General features: G+C 36.7%; 1 protein-coding gene across 1 annotated transcript; it reads right to left on the reverse strand.

The window, feature by feature from the left end:
* Positions 1 to 2563: 2563 nt before the first annotated feature.
* rxrga (retinoid x receptor, gamma a) lies at positions 2564 to 23700 on the reverse strand. Its single transcript, XM_073848136.1, has 10 exons — positions 23552 to 23700; positions 15379 to 15584; positions 9187 to 9325; positions 8649 to 8828; positions 8398 to 8558; positions 5940 to 6069; positions 5713 to 5845; positions 3592 to 3683; positions 3155 to 3260; positions 2564 to 3016 (listed from the first exon to the last, which is right to left on the reverse strand). The coding sequence occupies exons 1-10, from the start codon at positions 23580 to 23582 to the stop codon at positions 2869 to 2871; spliced, it is 1326 nt and encodes a 441-aa protein (XP_073704237.1). The 5' UTR covers positions 23583 to 23700; the 3' UTR covers positions 2564 to 2868.
* Between the last annotated feature and the right edge of the window lie 214 nt (positions 23701 to 23914).

Below are 23914 nucleotides of genomic sequence, written 5' to 3' on the forward strand. Positions count from 1 at the left end.
CATACAGTGGTGTGTGAAAATGTTTGGGAACCCCTTGCAGAATCTGTGAAAATGTGACTAATTTTAACAAAATAAAAGAGATGCATGTTATTTTTGGTTTAGTACTGTCCTGAGTAAGATATTTTACATATAGTCCACAAGACTATAAAATAGCCCCCTCCAAAAGTTTTGGAACCCTTGGTTCTTAATACTGTGTGTGGTTACCTGGATGATCTACGACTGTTTTTTAGTTTTGTGATGGTTGTTCATGAGTTCCTTGTTTGTTCTGACCAGTTAAACTGAGCACTGTTCTTCTAAAAAAAATCCTCTGCACTTTTCCTGCATCTTTTGCATATTTCAACCCTTTCCAGCAGTGACTGTATGATTTTGAGATCCATCTTTTCACACTGAGGACATCTGAGAGAGACTCAAACACAACTATTAAAAAGGTTCAAACATTCTCTGATGCTCCAGAAGGAAACGCACTGCGTTAAAAGCCGGGGGGTGAAAACTTTTGAACAGGATGACGATGTCCATATTTTTCTTATTTTGTTGAAATATCTTTTTTTTTTTTTTTTCATTTAGTACTGCCCTTCGGAAGCAACAGAAGATACTTGTATGTTTTCTGGAAGACAAATTAAGTACAATTTACCTTGATCTTCAAGTTCAAAAAGTTTTCACCCTCCGGCTCTTAATGCATCGTGTTTCCTTCTGGAGCATCAGTGAACGTTTGAACCTTTTCGTGTCAGGACCTGCTGAAAAGCTTTGCACTGATGTATGGTTTGTTAGGACAATATTTGGCAATATTTAGATACCACTATTTGAAAATATAGAATCTGAGGGTGCAAAAAAAATCTAAATATTGAGAAAATCGCCTTTAAAGTTGTCCAGATGAAGTTCTTAGCAATGCATATTACTAATCAAAAGTTTTGATATATTTACTGTAGGACATTTACAAAACATCTTCATGGAACATGAAAGTCCTTGGATCTCAATAATGCGTGAAGGGTCATAACACACTAAAACTATTTTTTTTTTTTTTTTTTTGAGATTTTAACTTACAGTCAAACCAAAAAATATTCAGACACCACACAATTTTTGATATTTTTACTAGTGGGTGTAGAACACTATAGTTTATATATGTACACTCTTAAAAATAAAGACTCCAAAGGGCTGTTTTTGCAGTGATGCCACAGAAGAACCATTTTTTGGTTCCCAAAAAAAACTTTCAGTGAACAGTTCTTAAAAGAAGCATTTTGAAAACCATTTTAAAAACCTAAAGAGTGTTTTTCCTCTATAAAGAACCATTTCTGCATTTGAAAGCTTCCATGGATGTATAAGGTTCTTCATGAAACCATTGATGCCAGTAAAGAACCTTTATTTTTTAAAGTGTTGAATCCAGTGATCAACATTTTTTTTGGTATCTGTTTTGTGTGTTATATTCTCTGCCATTACGTTGCCCTGCTGATGATCATAAATACAGCAAGTGAGCAGGAAAAGTTTAAATCAGATTTCACTGCATCAGATCAAATTATGATGCAGCTATATCGCAGGTAAAACTTTGACAACCTTTTAGCTATTTTGTGAAGTCTGTGATATGTCTGTTTCATCAAGAAATCATATAATCACACATTGGTTATGGCATTGTTATCAAAACACATGGCCACATAAAATGCATTTTCAGTTCCATAAATACCATCAGTCTAGACACACAACAGAGACAGATGAAAGAAGCACATTTCATTCATGCCTGCTGAGAAACACATTAATGGTGTTTCTTTCCTGCCTGCTCCAGACACTTTACAAGTGCTTTTTAATTTTAGGAGAAAAAAAGTAGTTTCCCATCCAGTGAGTCACAAATTAATTGATTCAGAACAATCAGACAGACCCGAATAACATTGTGACACCTCACTTATATCAAATGACAGCATGGGGCTCATGATTCATATAAAACACACATTAAATGATTCATATTTTAGTTGGTTTAGTACATAGTTAAATAAATTAAATATTTTTTATAATTATATATACTGAAATAATGACACTGAAGGCAAATAGCTGAAACATGTTTTTATCCCCGCTTTAACTTAAATATTTTAGAGTAGTTTTTTTATTTTTAAATTTTATAAATAAATAAATAATTGTCTTATCTGTTAAAATGTTAAATGTAACTTATTCCTGTGATGGAAAAGCTGCATTTTAGCATCATTACTCTAGTCTTCAGTGTCATGATCCTTCAGAAATCATTTTAATATGCTGATTTGATGCTTAAGAAACATTTCTAATTATCAGTGTTGAAAACAGTTGGCTGATTAATATTTTGTGGAAACAATAATCATTTTTCCCCCCAGGATCCTTGATAAAGAGAATGTTCAAAAGAACAGTCTGAAATAGAAACCTGTAACAGTATAAATACTTTTGATCACTTTAATGCACTGTTACTGAATAAAGTATTAACTTATTAATCATAAAAACATACCCAACTTTTGAACAGCAGTGTACTGTATATGTAATGTAATGTAATGTAATGTAATGTATGTTTCTTTATATCAGACTGTTTCAAAAACAAGGCAGCAACAAAACATTTAAAATGAACTTTTTTATTTTCACAGAATTCTAAACTCATTTGCTGGTGACTGTTTGTACAGTTTTGCTTTGAATTAAATATTTTCACATTTAGTTTCTGCAGCTATCACAGATGGTAAAATCTATGTACAAAATAACTCTTACAATTTACTTCAACAGTGTCTCTTTCTTTGAAAATACCAATACAAATCTTGTGTGTTTGTTTGCTTTTCACATTGTGCTTGGTACAAAATAAGAACTTCTTTTTGTTATAATGGGGTTAAGTGTGCGCTGGGGGGATATTTACACGTAGTAAGACTTGTGTCATGTGATTTGATGTGGCGCTTCCAGCATCTCCATGAGAAAAGTGTCTATAGGTGTGTCTCCAATGAGTTTGAAGAAGAACAGGTGCTCCAGGCATTTAAGTCCAATGGAGCGTAGAGCGGGCAGACGGAGGAGCAGCTTGGCAAACCTGAGTGAAAAGAGAAAAAAAAAAAGCTCACCTGCATGACCTACATACTGTATCCGTAAACACTAATAACAAGCCAAAGAAGAACAGGATTGCATCTATTGCATCAATAAAATATCATGGTGGCAGTGCGGGAACTACCTGCCGGGCTGATCGGGGTAGTTGTGTTTGGTGTAGGCCTCCAGCGAAGCGTACACTTTTTCCCGTAATGCCTCGACCTCTGATGGGTTTGACAATCCTTTTGCATCTATAAAAGGGACAGTTACATAAAACATAAGAACACATGCATTCCATCATTCTGACTTAAAACTGAAAGCTGCTGTCTGAAAAGGAAATTCTCTCTAAACAGTAACAGTAACTATAAACTAATGGTTTTTTAATGAATTTGTAAGTACTCGTGTATTAGTGTATACTTTTATATTATAAAGTGTTGCCTAATTATTTTCTTTAAACGCTTTAAATCAACAGCCTTAGTCTATTGATAATAAAAAATAATTATAAGTTTATAAGGCACATATGTCCGATTAGATTTATTGAAATGGTATGGTTGTGTTCAAAGCCTTAGGACAGGTTTTTACCTGGATTAAAGAGGACAATAGCTCTTAGACAGCCCAGCTCCGTCTTGTCCATCTGCATGTCCTTCATCTTAGACACCAGCTCTGTTAATACCCTGCAAACAATATTATGTATTTAGATTTATGTATTGGATTTTTTCGATTGGAAATAAATCTAATCGAAGCAATCCTAATTGTAAATAAATTGGACAATGTCATATGAAAATGCAGATGATCAATGAACGGAAAATCAGTACATACTATACATGCGCACGTTATTATGAAATATTTTACTGGAAAGATGGTTTGGTATTTTGTTATAACTTGCATTCACACATTTTAAAGGGATAATTCAGACAAAAATTAAAACTAGCCCATGATTTACTCACCCTCAGGCCATCCTAGGTGTACAGTCATGGCCAAAAGTTTTGAGAATTACATAAATATTGGAAATTGGAAAAGTTGCTGCCTAAGTTTTTATAATAGCAATTTGCATATACTCCAGAATGTTATGAAGAGTGATCAGATGAATTGCATAGTTCTTCTTTGCCATGAAAATTAACTTAATCCCGAAAAAAAACTTTCCACTGTACTGTTAAGAAGGCTTCAGGGCGTCCAAGAAAGTCCAGCAAGCGCCAGGATCGTCTCCCAAAGAGGATTCAGCTGCGGGATCGGAGTGCCACCAGTGCAGAGCTTGCTCAGGAATGGCAGCAGGCAGGTGTGAGCGCATCTGCACGCACAGTGAGGCCAAGACTTTTGGAAGATGGCCTGGTGTCAAGAAGGGCAGCAAAGAAGCCACTTCTCTCCAAAACAAACATCAGGGACAGAATGATCTTCTGCAAAAATTATGGCGAATGGACAGCTGAGGACTGGGGCAAAGTCATATTCTCCGATGAAGCCTCTTTCCAATTGTTTGGGGCATCTGGAAAAAGGCTTGTCCGGAGAAGAAAAGGTGAGCGCTACCATCGGTCCTGTGTCATGCCAACAGTAAAGCATCCTGAGACCATTCATGTGTGGGGTTGCTTCTCATCCAAGGGAGTGGGCTCACTCACAATTTTGCCCAAAAACACAGCCATGAATAAAGAATGGTACCAAAACACCCTCCAACAGCAACTTCTTCCAACAATCCAACAACAGTTTGGTGAAGAACAATGCATTTTCCAGCATGATGGAGCACCGTGCCATAAGGCAAAAGTGATAACTAAGTGGCTCGGGGACCAAAACGTTGACATTTTGGGTCCATGGCCTGGAAACTCCTCAGATCTTAAAACTTGTGGTCAATCCTCAAGAGGCGGGTGGACAAACAAAATCCCACTAATTCTGACAAACTCCAAGAAGTGATTATGAAAGAATGGGTTGCTGTCAGTCAGGATTTGGCCCAGAAGTTGATTAAGAGCATGCCCAGTCGAATTGCAGAGGTCCTGAAAAAGAAGGGCCAACGCTGCAAATACCGACTCTTTGCATAAATGTCATGTAATTGTCGATAAAAGCCTTTGAAACGAATGAAGTGCTTGTAATTATATTTCAGTACATCACAGAAACAACTGAAACAAAGATCTAAAAGCAGTTGAGCAGCAAACTTTGTGAAAACTAATATTTGTGTCATTCTCAAAACTTTTGGCCACGACTGTATATGAATTTCTTCTTTAAGACATTATTCAATCGGAGGTATATTAAAAAATTTCCTGACTCTTCCAAGCTTTATAATAGCTTTTTCAATCATCCAAAAGACGTATAATAAAGCATCCATCCATCATAAAAATCTCCCACACGGCCCCAACGGGTGAATAAAGGCCGTTTGAAGCGAATCAATGCGATTTTGTGAGAAAAATATCCAAATTTCTATTTCTATATTTTATAAACCATAATCTCTAGCTTCTGCTAACTGTCAAACACCCACTCACTTCTATTAAAAAGCTTGAAAGAGCCGGGCCATTTTTTTAATATAACTGATTGTATTCGTCTCAAAGAATAAAGTCATATACACCTAGGACACCTTTAGGGTGAGTAAATCATGAGGTCATTTTCATTTTTGGGTGAACTATCCCTTTAAGTGTGCCTTACATGTCCATATCATTTTTGGACCACTGTATGGGCATCTATTGAGGGTTTGAGGCGGTGATGGGTTCTGTGTTGTAACCTTACCTGTCAAATATAGAGCCGACCCCTGCGCTGTGAGCACTGCTGCGGTGGACATGCAGGCCGGTGGCCAAAAGAATGCCATCTTTAACCGTCACAGAACGATGTGAGAATGAAGCGATGAGCAGCTCGTTCCAACCTAAACACACACACACACACATAGTCACACCGACAGTGAGAGCGGCCTGTAAATTCTATGAACACATTTAACATGAGAATAGAGGGATACTGACCTGCTCGCAGCAGGATGACCTGGTCATCCAGAGGAAGATCAGAAAAGTGCGGGATTCTCTTAGCCCACTCAACAAGAGTAAAGAGCTGCTTGTCTGCAGCCTGGCAGATGTTGGTTACTGGGTCATTCGTCTGAGAATCAGAAATATGCACACATGAAAGTGTTGAACATAGGGAAATGAAATGTACTAAACAGGGCAAATTAGCATTAGAGCATAATACCATGAAAGCGCAGATGGAAATTTACTGACAATGCACACCGTATAGAACACAGATCATGTCCACATCCTTTAATGCTTTTTTGGGTGTTACATGATGGCACAAATGCCAGTAATTTGACAAGTGCAAACATTAGTAAATTTTGCGTCTAAAAGGAAAGCTCTAATAAATGCGTATTCAATATGGTCAAGTGCAAAAATAACCGTGTCCACACCTTTTCAGTGCTAATTCTTCACTGTGTGTCTAAATCCTGACAGTACTATTTTAATGCCAAGGCGGTTTGAGCTAGCGTAAGCTGTTAGTAAATCTGTCCCAAAATCTCTCTTTAATATCCTAATAGTTTCTTTAGACAGTGCTGAGATCTAATTTAGAGAAAGTTGAGAACTTCTGATTTAGTATCCTGCTTGTCAAACCGACAAAGACCATAATAATGCACTGTAAGAAATCTTGTTTCTTCATCCTTAAAGGAACACTCACACTTTGAAATCCATTCAGCCGTTCTCCTGTTCTGGTGATATCACTTTTAGCATAGCTTAGCATAGATCATTGAATCCTATTAGACCAATAGCATCGCTGTAGTTATATCATGTACTAACACCGGCGGAAAATGTAAAGCTGCGTTTTTTTTAGGCCGATAAGATTAGGAACTACACTCCCATTCCGGCTTAATAGTCAAGGAAGTTTGCTGACGTAATATGGACGCAGCAGGCATGTGCAAATGCAAACCTAGCTGGGAACTAATTTGAGGCGCTGTGTGATATTATTCCGCCTGCTTTGGCCGTGTTACGGCAGCAAACTTCCTTGACTATTACGCCGGAATGGGAGTGTAGTTCCTAACCTTATCAGCCTAGAAAATCACAGCTTTATATTTTCCGCCGGTATTAGTACACGATATAACTACAGAAGAGCCAAGTTTTAAATAGGACAAATATGGAAACTCGTTGGTCATTTTTGAACGCGATGCTATTGGTCTAATAGGATTCAATGATCTATGCTAAGCTATGCTAAAAGTGATATCGCCAGAACAGGAATGGATTTCAAAACTGTAAAACTCGGGGGGAGTTGGAGAATGAGCCTATTTCCAAAAACAGTGGAGTGTTCCTTTAAAACAAAATCAATTTAATTGAGAAGCAATAACTGCAAAAGTAAAATAAAACAAATAATATACTAAGAAACTACAGCAAAAAGTTATATTTATTTAATATTAGTAACTAATTTCTTATTGGTTTTCACTGGTACACTATTGTTTAAAAAAATAATTAATAGTAATAAAATTAATAATAATAATAATAATAAAGTTTTTTTAGATAATACTTTTATTTAGGAAAGATACATTAAACTAATCAAATGTGACAGTAAAGACATTTATAATGTTACAAATGATTTCGTTTTCAAATAAATGCTGTTCTTTTGAACTTTTTCTTCAAAAACAAAAATATTGAGGGTTAGTTAAAATTAGTTAGTTAAAATTTCCTGATAATTTACTCACCCCAATGTCCTCCAAGATGTTCATATCTTTCTTTCTTTGGTCGAAAAAAAAGTAAGGTTTTGAGGAAAACATTCCAGGATTTGTCTTCATATAGTCGACTACAGTGGGCACGATCCCAGCTGAGGAACAAGAGTCTTTTCTAGCGAAATGATCAGTTTCTAAAAAAAATGACCTTTTTTACCCTACCTTTTTTAACCGAAATGCGTGAAATTGCGGATGCGCCTCACAGAGCTAGTGCATTTGTGATATAAAATGATGAGCATTTGTGATATAAAATGTTTATTTTTTTTTTTTTAGAAAATGACCAACCATGTCGCACATAAGACACTTGTTTCTCAGCTAGGATCGTGTAGAGCCCTTTAAAGCTCCACTGAAATGGCAAATTGGACTTTCAATCCGCTGAACCCCTATTAAAGTCCACTATATGGAGAAAAGTCCTGGAATGTTTTCCTCAAAAACCTTAATTTCTTTTTGACTGAAGAAAGATTCAGGAGTGATCTAATCCTTTCATGCAGCACAACTGTTTTCAAAATTTATAGTAATAAAAAATGTTTCATGAGCAGAAAATCTGCATATTGGAATCATTTCTGAAGGTCCATGTGACACTAAAGACTGGAGTAATGACTGCTGAAAATACAGCTTTGCCATCTCAGGGATAAATAACATTTTAACATTTTAAAATATAATTTTTTTAAATTATAATATTACTGGACATCACATTGCTTTTTACAAAACTTCATGAGATGTCTCACCGAGTTGCCTGTCTTGGACTCCATGTAAGCTTCAGTCTTGGGTTCCACTGCAAGTTCAGCGTCCAGGATCTTCTCCACTGGCATTTCCTCATTAATGCTGCTGCTAGACTCCACCTCAGTGTCGCTCTTTTCCCGACCCCGCTGCCTTTCTTCCTGCACCGCTGTACACACAGAACATTTCTATTACTTCAAACAATAATCCACAAACATACAAGTCATTCATGACAATCTCTTTCATATAAGTCACTCACCTTCTCTCTTCATTCCCATGGCCAGACACTTCTGATAGCGGCAGTACTGGCAGCGGTTACGCTGGCGCTTGTCAATCTGGCAGTCTTTATTGTCTCGACACGTGTACGTGAGGTCTTTCCGGATAGTCCTCTTGAAGAAGCCTTTGCATCCTTCACAGCTGTAAACACCATAATGTTTCCCTGTTGGAAGAATATAGCAATAGCTCACCCACAAATGAAAATTCTGTCATTATTTACACACCTTCATGTCGTTTCAAATTATATGACTTGAAAAATGTTTGCAACTAAACAGTTTTGGCTCCTATTGACTTCTCTTGTGTTATTTGTCCATACTATAGGATTCAGTGGAACCTGGAACTGTTTGGTTGCAAGCATTCATCAAAATATCTTCTTTCAAGTTTCACAGAAGAAAGAAATTCATGACAGATTTCTTATTTAGGGTGAACTAGCTCCAGGATGTCAGCCAGGCTCCAGTTAAAGAGAGAATCAGCATGACTAAACATGCACTGGTGTATGTCAACTATATGAGGGTATTTACCTGAGGATCGGTCTCCACAGATGGCACAGATGTGTTTGGAAAGGGACCCCGGGCTGCCGCAGGAGTAACTTCCCAGTCCCGCCAGTCCTGGAGGAGGTTTAATGTCTTCTGAGCTGCTAACACTGTTCATAGAGTTCATCTGTAAGGAGATGAGAAGGAGAGAGAAACAAACAACAAAGTAAGTTTGAGTGTGTGTGGTTTCCCACCACCTACTGTAAACGATCAAATCTCTACCTGAGCACTTCCTCTTTGAATCATGTGACTTGATTCCTTTGGCTAAGGTGAAATGTTAATTTACTGTAAACTTTTTTGCACGCTATGAGCCTTATTAGACATATATAGTTCCCAATTGCCATGTTTACAGGGTTGAAATGTAAAATACGGAAACGAGAGAATATATAACTTAAATATAAAGTCATTAATTATAATGTCAGTGTAAATTAAGTTTGTCTTTACCAGTAGAGGGCAGCAAACGTTCATACTTGACAAGTTTTATGAGCGAAACAAGATCATGTTCAAGTACAGGTCAGGCGGCTGTTATAGAATTAGACACACATGCCCAGAGAGAGATAGAAAGGTCAGGGAATGGAAACTGAAAACAAACCAGCTAAACCCCAACGGATCAATGGAGTCTTTTAAAAAGCTGATCTTTTTGTGAAATACAATGTGTATTTTAATGAAGCTAGGAGCTCTGTGATTGTTACTGCATATTTGATACAATTTTCTCTTTCCCCAAACTTGGCAAAGAAGCAGTATTTAGTGTACTAATCTCAGCCTTCAAACATTATACACAACAACAAATCTGCTGCATAAATGCTGTATAATTGATGTTTTTCTGACAATTGGTGACCGTGGACCACAAAACCAGTCTTAAGTAGCACGGGTATATCTGTAGCAATAGCCAAAAATACATTGTATGGGTCAAAATGATCTATCCTAAATCATTAAGCAAAACTTCATTTTTGTTTAATAATATGCATTGCCAAAAACCTAATTTGGACAACTTTAAAAAGTGATTTTCCGGATATTTCAATTACAGATTTTCAAATATTGACAAATATTGTCATACCCTAACATATCATACATTTATTTATATCAAATAAAAAGTGACTCTTATGACTGGTTTTGTGGTCCAGGGTCACATTTAACAATCTTGAGACTTTATTGAAATAGATCGGATAGTTATAAGTGGACGTTAGCAGAATAGAGTCAGACCTGAATGTGAACTTGCTTTCCCTTGTAAAAAAAGAAGTGCTTAATTGTACTGAATGCACACTTGTAGTGTACTTCAAATCTTAAAAGAAAAAAAAAACTGCAGATAATATAATATTAATGAAATAAGGTCACTTGTTTGTTTTCAAAGAGAGTACACTTTCATGATTATAGTTGTGTCCCAAATGATGTACTATGTATGTATACTTTGCACTATTTACTTTTAAATGAGGTTATTTTGTCATCTAGCTGCAACAGAGTGTCCAATATTCCACATATCATATTTTCTGTTAAATAAGTGCATCATTCGGCTATTTAAAGTGCACTTTTTCTTGTCAGGTAGTACTCCCATCACTTAACCCTCATGTTGTGTTCTTGTCATTTTGACAAGAACAGAATTTTCTTTTTCCTGAAAATGCTAGTTAATGGTATTACATTGGACTAAAACTTACTGACTTTGCTCACACAGTATAGAACAACTTCCCCAAAAAACATGTACAATATTTGTACTTTTTTGGGATTATTTTCCAGCCTTGTTTCACTTATGGTGTTTCAAGGTTAAAATGACCAGCCTATAAAAAACACCTTACCAATACCAAATTTTAGATTCGGTCTTTCTTATCAACTAGTTTTATTTAAATTAGAACAGGTTTTGTACTTCTTTTTGAAACTGATCGTAGGCCTCATTGATCTAAGCTTACGCACCTCAAGTTTTGCCAAAATCGTTCCGGTTTTCACCAAAATTGATACAGACCATTGTCTAAGAAGAGTTCGAAATAGTAGTTTTTTTTCATAATGTCATATATTTAATGAATGGTTTGATTGACAGCAGTGGTTCTAGTGGCAAAGTTGTTCAGGGTAAGGAAAGAGTAAGGAGTAAGAGTAAGGAGGTGCTTAAATCCATAGTCAGTTCCAAAAAGAAATACAAAACCTGTGCTAATTGAAGGAAAACAAGTTAAATGCTACTAAATCTAAGAGCTGGTGATAATATAGAATTTTTATTAGGCTGGTCCTTTTTTGACGAAATTAGGTAAAGGAGTAACCTTAACCCTAACTGTAGAATGTTATTCAATTAGCGCTGTCAAACGATTAATCATGATTAATCGCATCCAAAATCAAAGTTTTTTTTTTTTTTTTTTTTTACATAATATGTGTGTGTACTGTGTATATTTATTATGTATATATTATTATTTAAACAAAAAAAAAAAGATTTTGGATGCGATTAATCGCAATTAATCGTTTGACAGCACTATATTCAAGTGACGCAAGCAAACAAGGAAGCTTGCTTCATATGACATTCTGATGAAAGATTATAAAGACAATTTCTTTTATTTGGAATAATATATGCTTAATAAGACCAGAAACATGCATGAAGTAAAATTTGACTTCATGTTGACATTAACAGGCAGAAATGTTCATTCTGAGTCTTTTAAATGCTAAATGCAAGTCATTCATTCACACTCACACAAACATGTTCATTTTGTGAGAGCACTATCCTGAAACGCTGAGCTGTTCAGTGAGGCAGAAAGATGCTCGGAAGGTGATACACAACAGCCACCTTCACGTTCACTCCCTTTAATCTGCTGCCTATAGCCCATATATTATTCAGAGCTCTTGGCCTTCGTTCACCACAGCGTTCCTCTATAGAGGTGTCAGGCGTCCATACTTTCAGGCGAGACATTCACACATGATGCTATTTACAGCTAATAGTATGGCAGGCTTCCACAGCTTTCTTGAAGTGTTGCATATTGTGCCCACTGTAGCGCGGCCTCAACGCAATGATATCTCTCTCCATGTGAGCCAAGGTTATACTAGGGCTGTCCGTCACGCTACATTAGCTCTTTTTAGGCTAGACTAAACTGAATGGGCTGTTCTCCCTCGAGCTAGAGGGAGGCCCTGCAGAGGAAAGGAGAGATGCATTAAAAGAGCATTCTGCATTTGCCTCACTGGTTCGCTCTTGCAGTGAAAGTTTCTCTGATTGGAAGCATGGCTGCCCTACTATCTCTTCCGTGAAATAGCACTAATGATCCAAAGCAAAGAAAAGGGAAAGGTTGTGCTTATTAAACACCTGGGAGTAGTTCTCTATTAGAGAGGATATGAGAATGGATCATTTTGAAATAGTTGGATAGTTTATGAATAATTAAATGTCTGGTCATTTTTACTGTTAAAATCTAGCAGACTTATTGTTCAGTCTTGTGATATGAACACTACAATGTCTCATAGACCAGTGATTCTCAGCTTTTTTGACTCCAAGGCGCCTGATTGTCAACTGAAGATTGGCGCCTGGAGACTACTGAAAGGCCTACTATAGTACAAGTTTTGTTATTTTAATCTATGAACACTCCTAGTTTCTGTAAATGTGTAAAAAGTAACTATAATAACTACAATTATGGAAACATTTAATTTCAGGATTGTTCTTCAGTGTTCCCACTCTTTTAAACCAGTGAATTGAAATGACTTTGCCACCACAAAATAATTTAAATTACCACAAAATACATGACCAAATCACCAAATGATTTAAAGTTTTGACCAACTGGTGGCGCTGCTCCCAATTTTATGTAACAATGAGACACGCATCGTTTTTGCCAATATGCCAAAGCATTGCAGAATTACAGCCTTAGACTGATTCTGCATTTTTCATATCTCCTGACTAGGTAGGTGGCACTATGCCAGAAACTATGCAGGTAACCTCAGGACACGGTTGTCATAACAAACTAAAAGTTTGGTCTGAATTCGATAAATCATTGAGGAGATATAGCCTCATGTCCAGTTTGGCAAGCTCTTCATCAAATTCATTTGTGCGTTCAGTCTATCAAAAAGCTTTTAATAATTTTTTTTTTTGTGTATCAGTTTTGGTGAAAAATGGACGAACCGTCTTAGATGAGTTTAAAAAGTAGCTTTTTGACATAATGACAAATATCTAATGAATGGTTTGATTGACAGCAGTGATTCTAGAGGCAAAATTGTTCAGAGTGAGAAATGATATGATATTGTGTATATGTGAAACATTGTGTGAAATACTACGTGCCACCTAGTGCCTGATATCAAATTTCTCACAGACCTCTAGGACCATGAGTCAAACAGGTCCACGCGTTTGTTCTGACCCACCTCATATTAGCCTTAAGGTTTAATATGGATAGACGGTTTTTATGACACCACCCTGCATTTCAGCATCTCATCTAAATTCTTTCCAATCAAATGCTCTCTAGAATCTGAAGCATCTTGCCCCATACACTATAAATAGACAATCAGATTGAGTTCTTACATACATGTTCTGAGTTTGGCGAAAATATCTCTTTCCTTACAAGAGTTACTATAGGTGTTTTAGTAAAAGCGGCTCGGGCCCTTACGAACGTTTTGGCATCCCTTCATGAAGGTGAGTCGAAAGTTACTTGAAACTTTTTTTTGATAATTATTGATATTCACTCTCCTAATTGTGCGTTCACACCAGGTGCGAATCGTGTGTTAAGTGAGAGTGATTTACATGTTAAGTCAATGCAAAGATGCGATAGACCTCCCTGCGGTGCGAAATGAGCGTTTCGGGCATTTGAAACGCTCGAAACGCTCATTTCGCACCGCAGGGAGGTCTATCGCATCTTTGCATTGACTTAACATGTAAATGTGATTCGCGCAAATTGAAAAAGTGATTCAAGTTGAAAAATCTAAATTTTGGCGAAAATTCACGCCGCATTAACCAATCAGGAGCTTGCTCTAGTAGTGACGGAGGCAGAAATCCGAAACAACAATGGAGGACAGAATCATCGTCGCTGTATGTGGATACTCGGAGCTGTACGATACATCTTCGTACTTTCATAGCAACAGGAATAAAAAGGATCTTGCTTGGAAGAAAGTGAGTGAGGAGGTCGGACAATGTGGTAAGTTGTAAAAAACGCTCTTTACTCAATTTGAGCTATGTATATATACATATGAGACTACAAGCTAGTTAAAGCTTGTTCGCCGTAATTTACAAATACTTTCCTGCTGACGAGTGGCAGAAGCCCCTCCCATGATGCAAATTTGCATCTGTTGTGAATTGAATTTCACGCGCGAATGAAGCGAGTAAACTTAAAATGTTCAAGCATCCAACTACACGCGAATAGCGTGATTTATTCACGCAAGTCGCGTCTGGTGTGAACGCACCATTAGAATCTTTCTGAACTGGTTTGGTTCCGATTGGGTGAAAAACCTAGGACTAGTTCAAAAAAGTATGCAACTTATCAGAAAATTTAGATTCCAACGATATTAGGTACTTTGCCTGCGACTAACAGTTTAGGAGTTTTTGGCCAGTAGAGCGCCTCCATCAGGCCGATTGGGGTTGAGACTTGATGAGGTTGTAGACAGTCTGAGTACTACCATCTCTCAAAGTTTCACGTCTCTATGACTTATGGTTTGGTCTGCCCGATCAGTTTTTAGCTGGAGAATGCTGATCGTTGGCCATTTTAACACCAATTACAACTAGTTACAACTAATTATATTTTAAATATATCAGTGTTTTCCATACATTGATTTATTTGTGTCAGCACACCACAATATCAAATAAACATGAATAAACATTGAATAAACATGCGGACGGCATGTTTCAAAATCAAAACGTGGCGCGGGTGTTTTATATGAATGTACTTTTGAAGGGAACCTACTATCTTTACAAAAGCTTCATTGTCATTTTCATTTAATCTTTCCTATAATGCGTGATAAAGTAGCGTTTGTGAGCGCAGCACTGTTTTGTGTACAGCCGTTATTTGGAGCCTCTATTTTTGCTGCTCCAAATGCGCCACCTGCTGGCAGAGAATGAATCAGCCCGTCTGCTTTTTTCATTCAGTGTTCGTTTGTGGGAAACACTGTATAATATATATAAAAAAAGATAACAGTTCTTCTAAATTGTAATAATAACATTTAAAAATCTTAATTATTCCAAATGTTTGGCCCTAGTTGAGAAGGACTGCCATATACACCATTTCTCCATCTCTCTCTCTACTGTACCTGTGGACTGTTAAGTGCTCCATAGCCCATGTTGGAAGTTGTGGGCATAGAGGCTGAAGGTGAGCCAAGGGAGGAGGAAGTGATGACTGAGTATGGCGACCCTAGACCGTTGATGATGGAGGGGTGATGGTGGGACACCATGGAGCTGAGAGGTGGCTGGGACGGAGGAGAGCTCAGGTGACCATGTGTTACCTGCAAAGAAGAACCTGAGAACAGAAATAGGGGATTAGTCTTATTTTTTATATCTTAGAATTCCACAATTATGTTAACATTTTAAAAAAGTATTGCTTTTTTGTTTGAAAATATAAATATTATATTAAAATGAACTAATAATCCTTAACATTTTAAATACATGGTTGAGTAGTTAATGCTTCACAAATATCTTCTATACACATCTACTACATAAATAAAGAAAATGCACTGTGACAGTTTGGCATTTTCATTCTAGAAATGCTGTGAGACATCTGGTGGCCGTGTCAACGAAGGCAGTAATGGTTGGTGGCATTTGCACAGTAGTATGGGTCAAAACAGTGAGTGACTGCGAGCACTCATGGATCATCACACAACGAATTTCAGACAAACATCAAGTTTCGGGTCTCTCGCTCATTGGTTGAAAATGTACACATGCCAATTAATTATACATTATATAAACTAATAGGCATATTGGCATTGAAAAACCTGATTGGTCAAATAAACATAAATGGTCGACTAGACTTGAGACTAAAAAGATAAAATGAACAACAAACTGCATAACTAAACTATCAAGCAATGTTGATTTTAAGATAAATTATAAATCTTAAAATAGAAGCCAAATATCATGCAGTATTAAGAGGAGATGCATTTAGATCCTCACCACACCTTCACAATACAAACATTTTAGTTTCACATGCACAAACTCAGTCCAAAGTCAGTCAAATCATCCCAATAACGCTTTTTCACTCACTCTCAGTGTATTTTAAAGGCATGATAGAGTGGTTGCTTTCCAAGTGTCTTTGTTGTGATGCCTCCTGTTCCTCACACTGAAATGGCTGTCACTGTGACATGTCCTGTAATGCCCTGGATGACCAGTGGGAACATTTTAAAAGCTATCCTCAGCACCCATACTTAAGAGGAGAGTGGTCTCCGTGCCCTGGCTAGATTCTTGGGCTATTAATGACCTCTAAATGTCATGTTCTGATCACAAGGAACATCTATCCTTGGACAGACTGGGTATGCATGTTCAAAGCCACTGTTCTGGCATTTTCTTTCACTCGAGCTGGTTGGAGATCAGATATCCAAATAGAGTCCTCAAAACAGTTTTAACAAGTCAGCAGAGTTTGTGCCAATGTTCTGAAAGAGATTTTAAGAGTAGCCATTTCCATTTCAGCCTCAGACAACTGCTATAAAGCAGTTTGTTTTAAACATTATTAGCTTCTATAATGCTTAACCGATATCAGTGTATACAGTTGAGGTCAAAGGTTTACATACACCTTGCAGAATCTGCAAATGTAAATTATTTTCTACCAAAGTAAGATGGAATAACAAAATGCATGTTATTTTTTATTTATTACTGACCTGAATAAGACATTTCACATAAAAGACTTTTACATACAGTCCACAAGAGAAAACAATGACCCCGTTCAAAAGTTTACATGCACTTAATGTTACCTGAATGATCCACAGCTGTGTTTTTTGTTTAATGATAGTTTTTCATGAATCCCTTGTTTGTTCCGAACAGTTAAACTGCCCGCTGTTCTTCAGAAAAATCCTTCAGGTCCCAAAAATTCTATGGTTTTTCAGTATTTTCATGTGTTTGGACCCTTTCCAACAATGACTGTATGATTTTGAGATCCATCTTTTCACACTGAGGACAACTGAGGGAATCTTATGCAACTAATACAGAAGGTTTGACCACTCACTGATGCTTCAGAAGGAAAAACAATGCATTAAGAATGAACAGAATGAAGATGCGTACATTTTCCCTGTTTTGCCTAAATATCTTTTTTTTTTTCATTTAGTACTGCCCTTCAGAAACTACAGAAGATACTTACATGTTTCCCAGAAGACAAAATAAGTTCAATTTACTCTGATCTTTCACACCCCAGCTCTTAATGCAGTTTTTCCTTCTGGAGCATCAGTGTTGAGTTGAGTTTATTTGGTACATACAAAAAGTAACAATTCACTGTTATTTCTTGTCAAAGATAACACAAAGTTTTATTAACTTATTTCCATTGTGGTCCTTGCTTTAAAAAGAGAGAAAAGGGAAATCTTAATCAAAAAATGAACTCACCCCTAAAATAACAAACAAATCAAACAATTCCTTATACGAATTAAGACACCCTATCTAAAAACAGTCTGAAAACCTGAAACCCTCACAATCTTTTAATACCTTGATATCCAAAGGCAGCATATTCCATTCATGAGCATTTGAACCTTCTGTAATAGTTGCATATGAGTCTCTGAGTTGTGCTCAGTGTGAAAAGATGGATCTCAAAATCATACAGTTATTGTTGGAAAGAGTTCAAATACACAAAAATGCTGAAAAACCAAGGAATTTGTGGGACTACTCATGAACAACTATGATGATGGTGAGTAATTAACGACAGAATTTTCATTTTTGGGTAAACTAACCCTTTGAGTGGAATTAATCTGAATAGAAGTAGCCTAATCATTTGTTGATAATTCAGCAAATCTCTATAAAAAGCAATAATTTGCTCTAGTGGAGATTATGGAAGATCAATAGAGTCACTCAATCATCCAAATTTTCAATAAGCTTGTGTAGCACAGAACACCATATGGCTGCATGTAAAGCCACATGCTATGTATGCTTCAATAGGGTTGTGGAATGTACATATTATGTCTAAGAAGTGTATTGTTACCACAATTAAACCCAGCGTGGCTTTATAATATAATATAATTTACAATGTAAAAAAAAAAATTATATTTAGGCAAAATAAGAAAGATTTACACATTTCCATTCTGTTCAAAAGTTTTCACCCCCGGCTTGGTTTCCTTCTTGAGCATCAGTGAGCATTTGAACCTTCTATAATAGTTGCATATAGTCCCTCAGTTGTCCTCAGTGTGAAAAGATGGATCTCAAAATCCTTGTTGGAAAGGGTTCAAATACATAAAAATGCTGGAAACGCAAAGAATTTGTGGGACCTGAAGGATTTTTCTGAAGAACAGTGGGCAGTATAACTGTTCAGAACAAACAAGGGACTCAAGGGCTTTATAATGTAGTGTGTATCTGGTAGTAAGACTATGGGTGAGACTTCCAGTTCATTATCTGCTATAGGAAAATAACAAGAAAAATAACAACGTGCAGTAAACCCCAAAAATGTTTGCACTACAAACCAGTGTTCTCATAATTAGGGTAATACATTTAAATACGGTAAGACACACCAATTTGCAATATTAAGCAGCAAAACGAGCTGTTTTGAACAGCTGGATATGGTTGAATATAACTGGAACGCAAATGAGACCGGAAGCCCACTCTTACGAGAAGAAAATAGTGGATAGTGGCCCTGTAGGTCATCTAGATAGATAATTTTAGGAACCATTTCAAAAACCATTGAATTAATCTTAAAGACTCTCAGTCTTTTAAACAAGACTCTTTGGGAGTCCTTATCATGAAAATGTAAAATATAACTGAAATCAGGCTTGTAAGAATAAGGCTGAAAACTAGGCTGAAATTCAGGTACGTTTCCCAAACTAATTTGAAAATGCATGGAAACAAACCCTGAGATTATTGTATAGTGTTTAAACCCAAACACACAGACTTCTAGCTCAAAAAAGGAAACCTTGACTCTAGGACAGAGCACATTGTGACTTACAAGCATGTAGTAAGACCTTGTATGAAGGACATTAAGAAATTGTGGCTATTTGATTTGTAACTAGTTTTCAAAGAGAGAAGAATTCATCAAGTCAAACTGGACTACTTTTACAAACCAATCTCATGAAAAAATATAACTCTTTTACAATGTAGCAATTTTCAATGCATTTGTATGATGTGATTTGTACGGAAACTGTTTTTTATTTTTCTAAAAAGTCCAGTTACCAAAATAAGAGGGATCATACAAACATTTTTTTTTTTACATATAGTCCACAAAAGAAAATAAAAGTTTAAAAGTTGACATCTCCTTGATTCTTAATACTGTGTTGCTACCTGAATGATCCACAGCTGTGTTTTTTTGTTTAGTGATAGTTGTTCACGAGGGTTCTTCAGAAAAATCCTTCAGTTCCCACAAATTCTTAAGTTTTTCAGCATTTAATTTGAAGATTAGGGTAAATTTAATTTATTTTGTCTTCTGGGAAACATGTAACTATCTTATGTAGCCTCTGATGGGCAGTGCTAAATGAAAAAATATGATATTTAGGCAAAATAAGAAAAATCTCCATTCTGTTCAAAAGTTTTCACCCCTCAGCTCTTGCATGGTGTTTCCTTCTGGAGCATCAGTGAGCATGTGAAAAAATGGATATCAAAATCATTGTTGGAAAGGGTTTAAATACATAAAAATGCTGGAAAACCAAAAAAGAATTTGTGAGACCTGTTTAACTGTTCAGGACAAACAAGGGACTCATGAACAGCTATCACTAAGCAAAAAAAAAAAAAAACACAGCTGTGGATCATTCAGGTAAGAACACAGTATTAAGAATCAAGGGGATGTAAACTTTTAAACTGCAAATCTACCAATGAGATTGCAAATTGAGTTACAAATTGCCATGAAAATGTTAATTTGTTCTGATTTGTTCTTTGGCACCACCAGGACCTGCTATGCAATTCTGACAAACTGCAGTCGGTTAATTTGTTTGTTTATCTTTTCAGGAAGATAGATGTCCTATGCTGGCTCCTCAAGTATCTGTTATCCTGCTGAAAAAGGGGGTGAAGCTGGATGGAACAATTCCCCTGGGGATGTGTGGCGGACTGATGCTGGATTACCTACTCAGATTAAAGAGATTATCATCCCGTGGCTCACAGGGGAACTGCTTTATTGATGCAAGCCAAAAATCTGATAATAAGGTTTAGTCCTAAATGTCAGAGAAGGAATGTGTGCTGATTTGGCTTTGTGACAGTGTTTAATAAAACATCTTGAATGACAGGTTATCAATCACTATATGTAAAATAATAATAGATAATACAGAGAGCGATAGTAAAGTAGCTATTGAAATACATTTCTATCTAGGAATGACCTTGGAGCAGGAGTGACACAACCAAGAGCATGGGGGTGAGTGATCTGGAACATGGCTTTTCTCTAAGACTGTCCTTGGGAGAGACTGTCATAACTGGGGCAGAAAAATTGTCAATTAGATTAGCAAGCTGAATAACAACCAGGCCTGTGTTGACGGTGCTCACCATTGCTTTTTCGGACTGAATGTTATCTAAAGGATCAGGGATTCTGTGCTCCAGTGTTTTTGTGTAGGTCTAGAATAGCTACAGTCTACATTTAATGCAAACTAATGTATGCCCAATCCCAACAGATTTGATCAATGGTAAAGGTTTCTCAACCTGTGAACAATTCTTGCCCTAAGCTTTCAATGAAATGTTGAGTCTTTTTCAACACCAAACACACAGATGAGAGGTCAGTCTTAGCAATGGTTGTAAGGTTTCTTCTCAGGACATGAGACGGAAAACACTTGCATTGAGTTGCAACAGTGAAGGTGGAATAGGATATGGCAGCTTTATCTAACAAGACCACCTCAAACAAATAGGAGAAAAAAGTCTTTAAACACCCAAGACACAACACTGGCCTTGTATGTGTTCATCATGCACTCTATTCGTATTCACTGACTACTGGAACATGAGGCCGTCAAGGCCTCTCTCTTTCAGTATACACAAAATCGTGAATCGTCAGGTGTAGTATGCTTTGTCCATTCCAAATTAAGAGAAATTCTTTGCAGCTGTAGCCTTCTTGGAATTTTATTATGCATATTATTAAGAAGAAGTCTGACGGTCTTTTGTGCTCCTTATGCCGAGTTCAGACTGCACAATTTTCAAAGCAATCGCGTCACAGATGTTTTCACACTGCATGACTATCTGGGGTAGCATTCCATCGCTGCTGTGTTCACACTGCACGATGGATGGGCGACAGGGGGTTTCACACTGCATGACTTTACAATAGGAAGAATCGCCGACAACTTTGTCATAGATATATTATTCAAACACAGTATTTTTTTTTTTGTTTAATTTTTGGTCTGTACGCACTGTGTTTCCAAATTCTTGTTATATATATATTAAAAATAGCATAATAATAAAGTGCAACATATAATAAACCACTAATATATGAATAATTAAAAATAAACATTTTCATGACAACAATGCCATATACAAACTGTACAATTACTTTAAAGATGCCTGTTTTTAGCAAGACTCTGTTAAAGCCATACGTGTAAAAAAAATGCTGCTTGCGTGAAATGACACGAGCATAACGCAAATTACGCAGCTTGAGGCAGCGACTGACATTAGAGCACACACAACTCATTTAGTGGCTGATAAAATCTTAAAATAGACATATACCACAATTTGTCTCTGAATAACAACAGCATCTGGGGTGAGATTAATAAACACAACAAGGAGGGTGTTAATGAAGGCAACAAAATGACTCCAGGCTAGATGTCATGTGCTGTGACAAGCATTAGCTTGGGCCCGTAGTTTTGTGAGAAATGCCCACACAGTTTGACCCCAGAGAGCTAAATTAATGGCTGTACAGGTGATAGATAATATTTCAGTTTAATACATACTGGTTAAGTCGTTTTAACAAAAGATAGAGGACAAATGTGACCATGGACTACAAAACCAGTCTTAAGCAGCACAAGTGTATTTGTAGCAATAGCCAAAACACACTGCACAGGTCAAAATGATCGATTTTTCTTTTATGCCAAAAATCATTAGGATATTAAGTTAAGATCATGTTCCATGAAGATATTTTGTACATTTTCTACTGCACATATATCAAAACGTAATTTTTGATTAGTAATATGCATTGCAAAGAAGTTAATCTGGACAACTTTAAAGGCGATTTTCTCAATATTTAGATTTTTTGCACCCTCAGATTTTAGATTTTCCAAATATTGCCCTATCCTAGCAAATCATACATCAATGGAAAACTTATTTACTCAGCTTTCAGATGATGTATAAATCTCAATTTCAAAAAAAATTGACCCTTGTGACTGGTGTTATGGTCCAGGGTCACAAATGAGTTGCCTCAGTCACAAACTTGAACGCAATAAACTCTCTTAGAATGGTCGTTCATACCAGTATTGTTAAAATATATTTTTGGACTTTTTCAAGGTAAATTAAACATGTCGTTCATGGTGGTTAAAATAACGTCTTCTTTTAGTCGTTAAACTATGATAAATAACGTTACTTCACTTGACATAATTGTATCTAATCCATTTCACAACCGCTACTACGCTAATACTACAAGGAATTGACGAAGAATTCCATCATAACATAACACAAACACAGCGTGTAAACACATTTCAACACTAAAATAAACGTATAATAATTGATTACAGAAATGAAACGATAAAACTGGATGCTGGGTTAAGTTGCAGAAGAACACGGAGAATCCTGGTTATCTGTCAGACTTATCCAGTAACATTACCTCTTGGTTTGATGACTAAGCCAAATGTAAATGTTCGTAAGTGACAAGAAAATAAACAAACATTTTCCACATTAGTTAAAATCTGTTCTGATCATCTATTCTCGTCAGTGGTTGATCCAGCTCGCGGCAGCTCTCGGTTATTTCACACACCTTCTAAGAGTCAAAACTGTTGCTAAATAAATAAATAAATAAATAAATAAACAAATAAATAACCCACGACACACTGCTTTCCAGATACCAACTGAGAGCCATTAATAACTACTCGACAGCAAACAGTTTAACAAGAGGCGCTCTGGAAAGCTATAAATTACATAACCGCAATTAAAGTGCCAACCCCTGACCCTGACTGAGAGGCACAATCTTTATCACCTGATTTTAACATTGGCACTGGTTCCAAGTCAATACACATGACACCGACTGCGCCGATAACTCAAGCACGTACAATTTATGAGCATTTCGTACAAAGTCCGTCTGAAGAATCCGTACTTCAGATAACACACGGCATGGGGGGACACTCAAACACACAGGCTTGGAAAGAAAACACCACGACTTCCGGGAATTTAATAAACGAAAAACTACGAAGCACTTACTAAGATGCAGATATGTGTCGTTATTATCCATGTTTGAACCAATGCGAAAGAACTGTCCAATTTTCTTGTAAAGTGTCTTGTTTGGCCGTTCTGTACGGCAGCATCTCCCCGCTGCTGTCCGCGATCTGACTGAGGATTCGCTGCGCACACTTGGGGCCCCACCGAGGGGGTGGCGAGGGACAGACCTCTCCCAATGACAGCCTACTGAACCTGTACAATTTGCGAAATTAGAGGTATACTAATTAGAGAAATTAAACGTATAGCATACTGTTTTTCTTAACATTCAGGAAAATTACTAAAATAAAAATACTGAAATAATATTTCATTATTTATTTATTTTTTTGTAAACTATCATACAAAGTA

This window comes from Garra rufa, chromosome 10 (assembly GCF_049309525.1).
Source record: "Garra rufa chromosome 10, GarRuf1.0, whole genome shotgun sequence".
Lineage (NCBI taxonomy): Eukaryota > Metazoa > Chordata > Actinopteri > Cypriniformes > Cyprinidae > Garra > Garra rufa.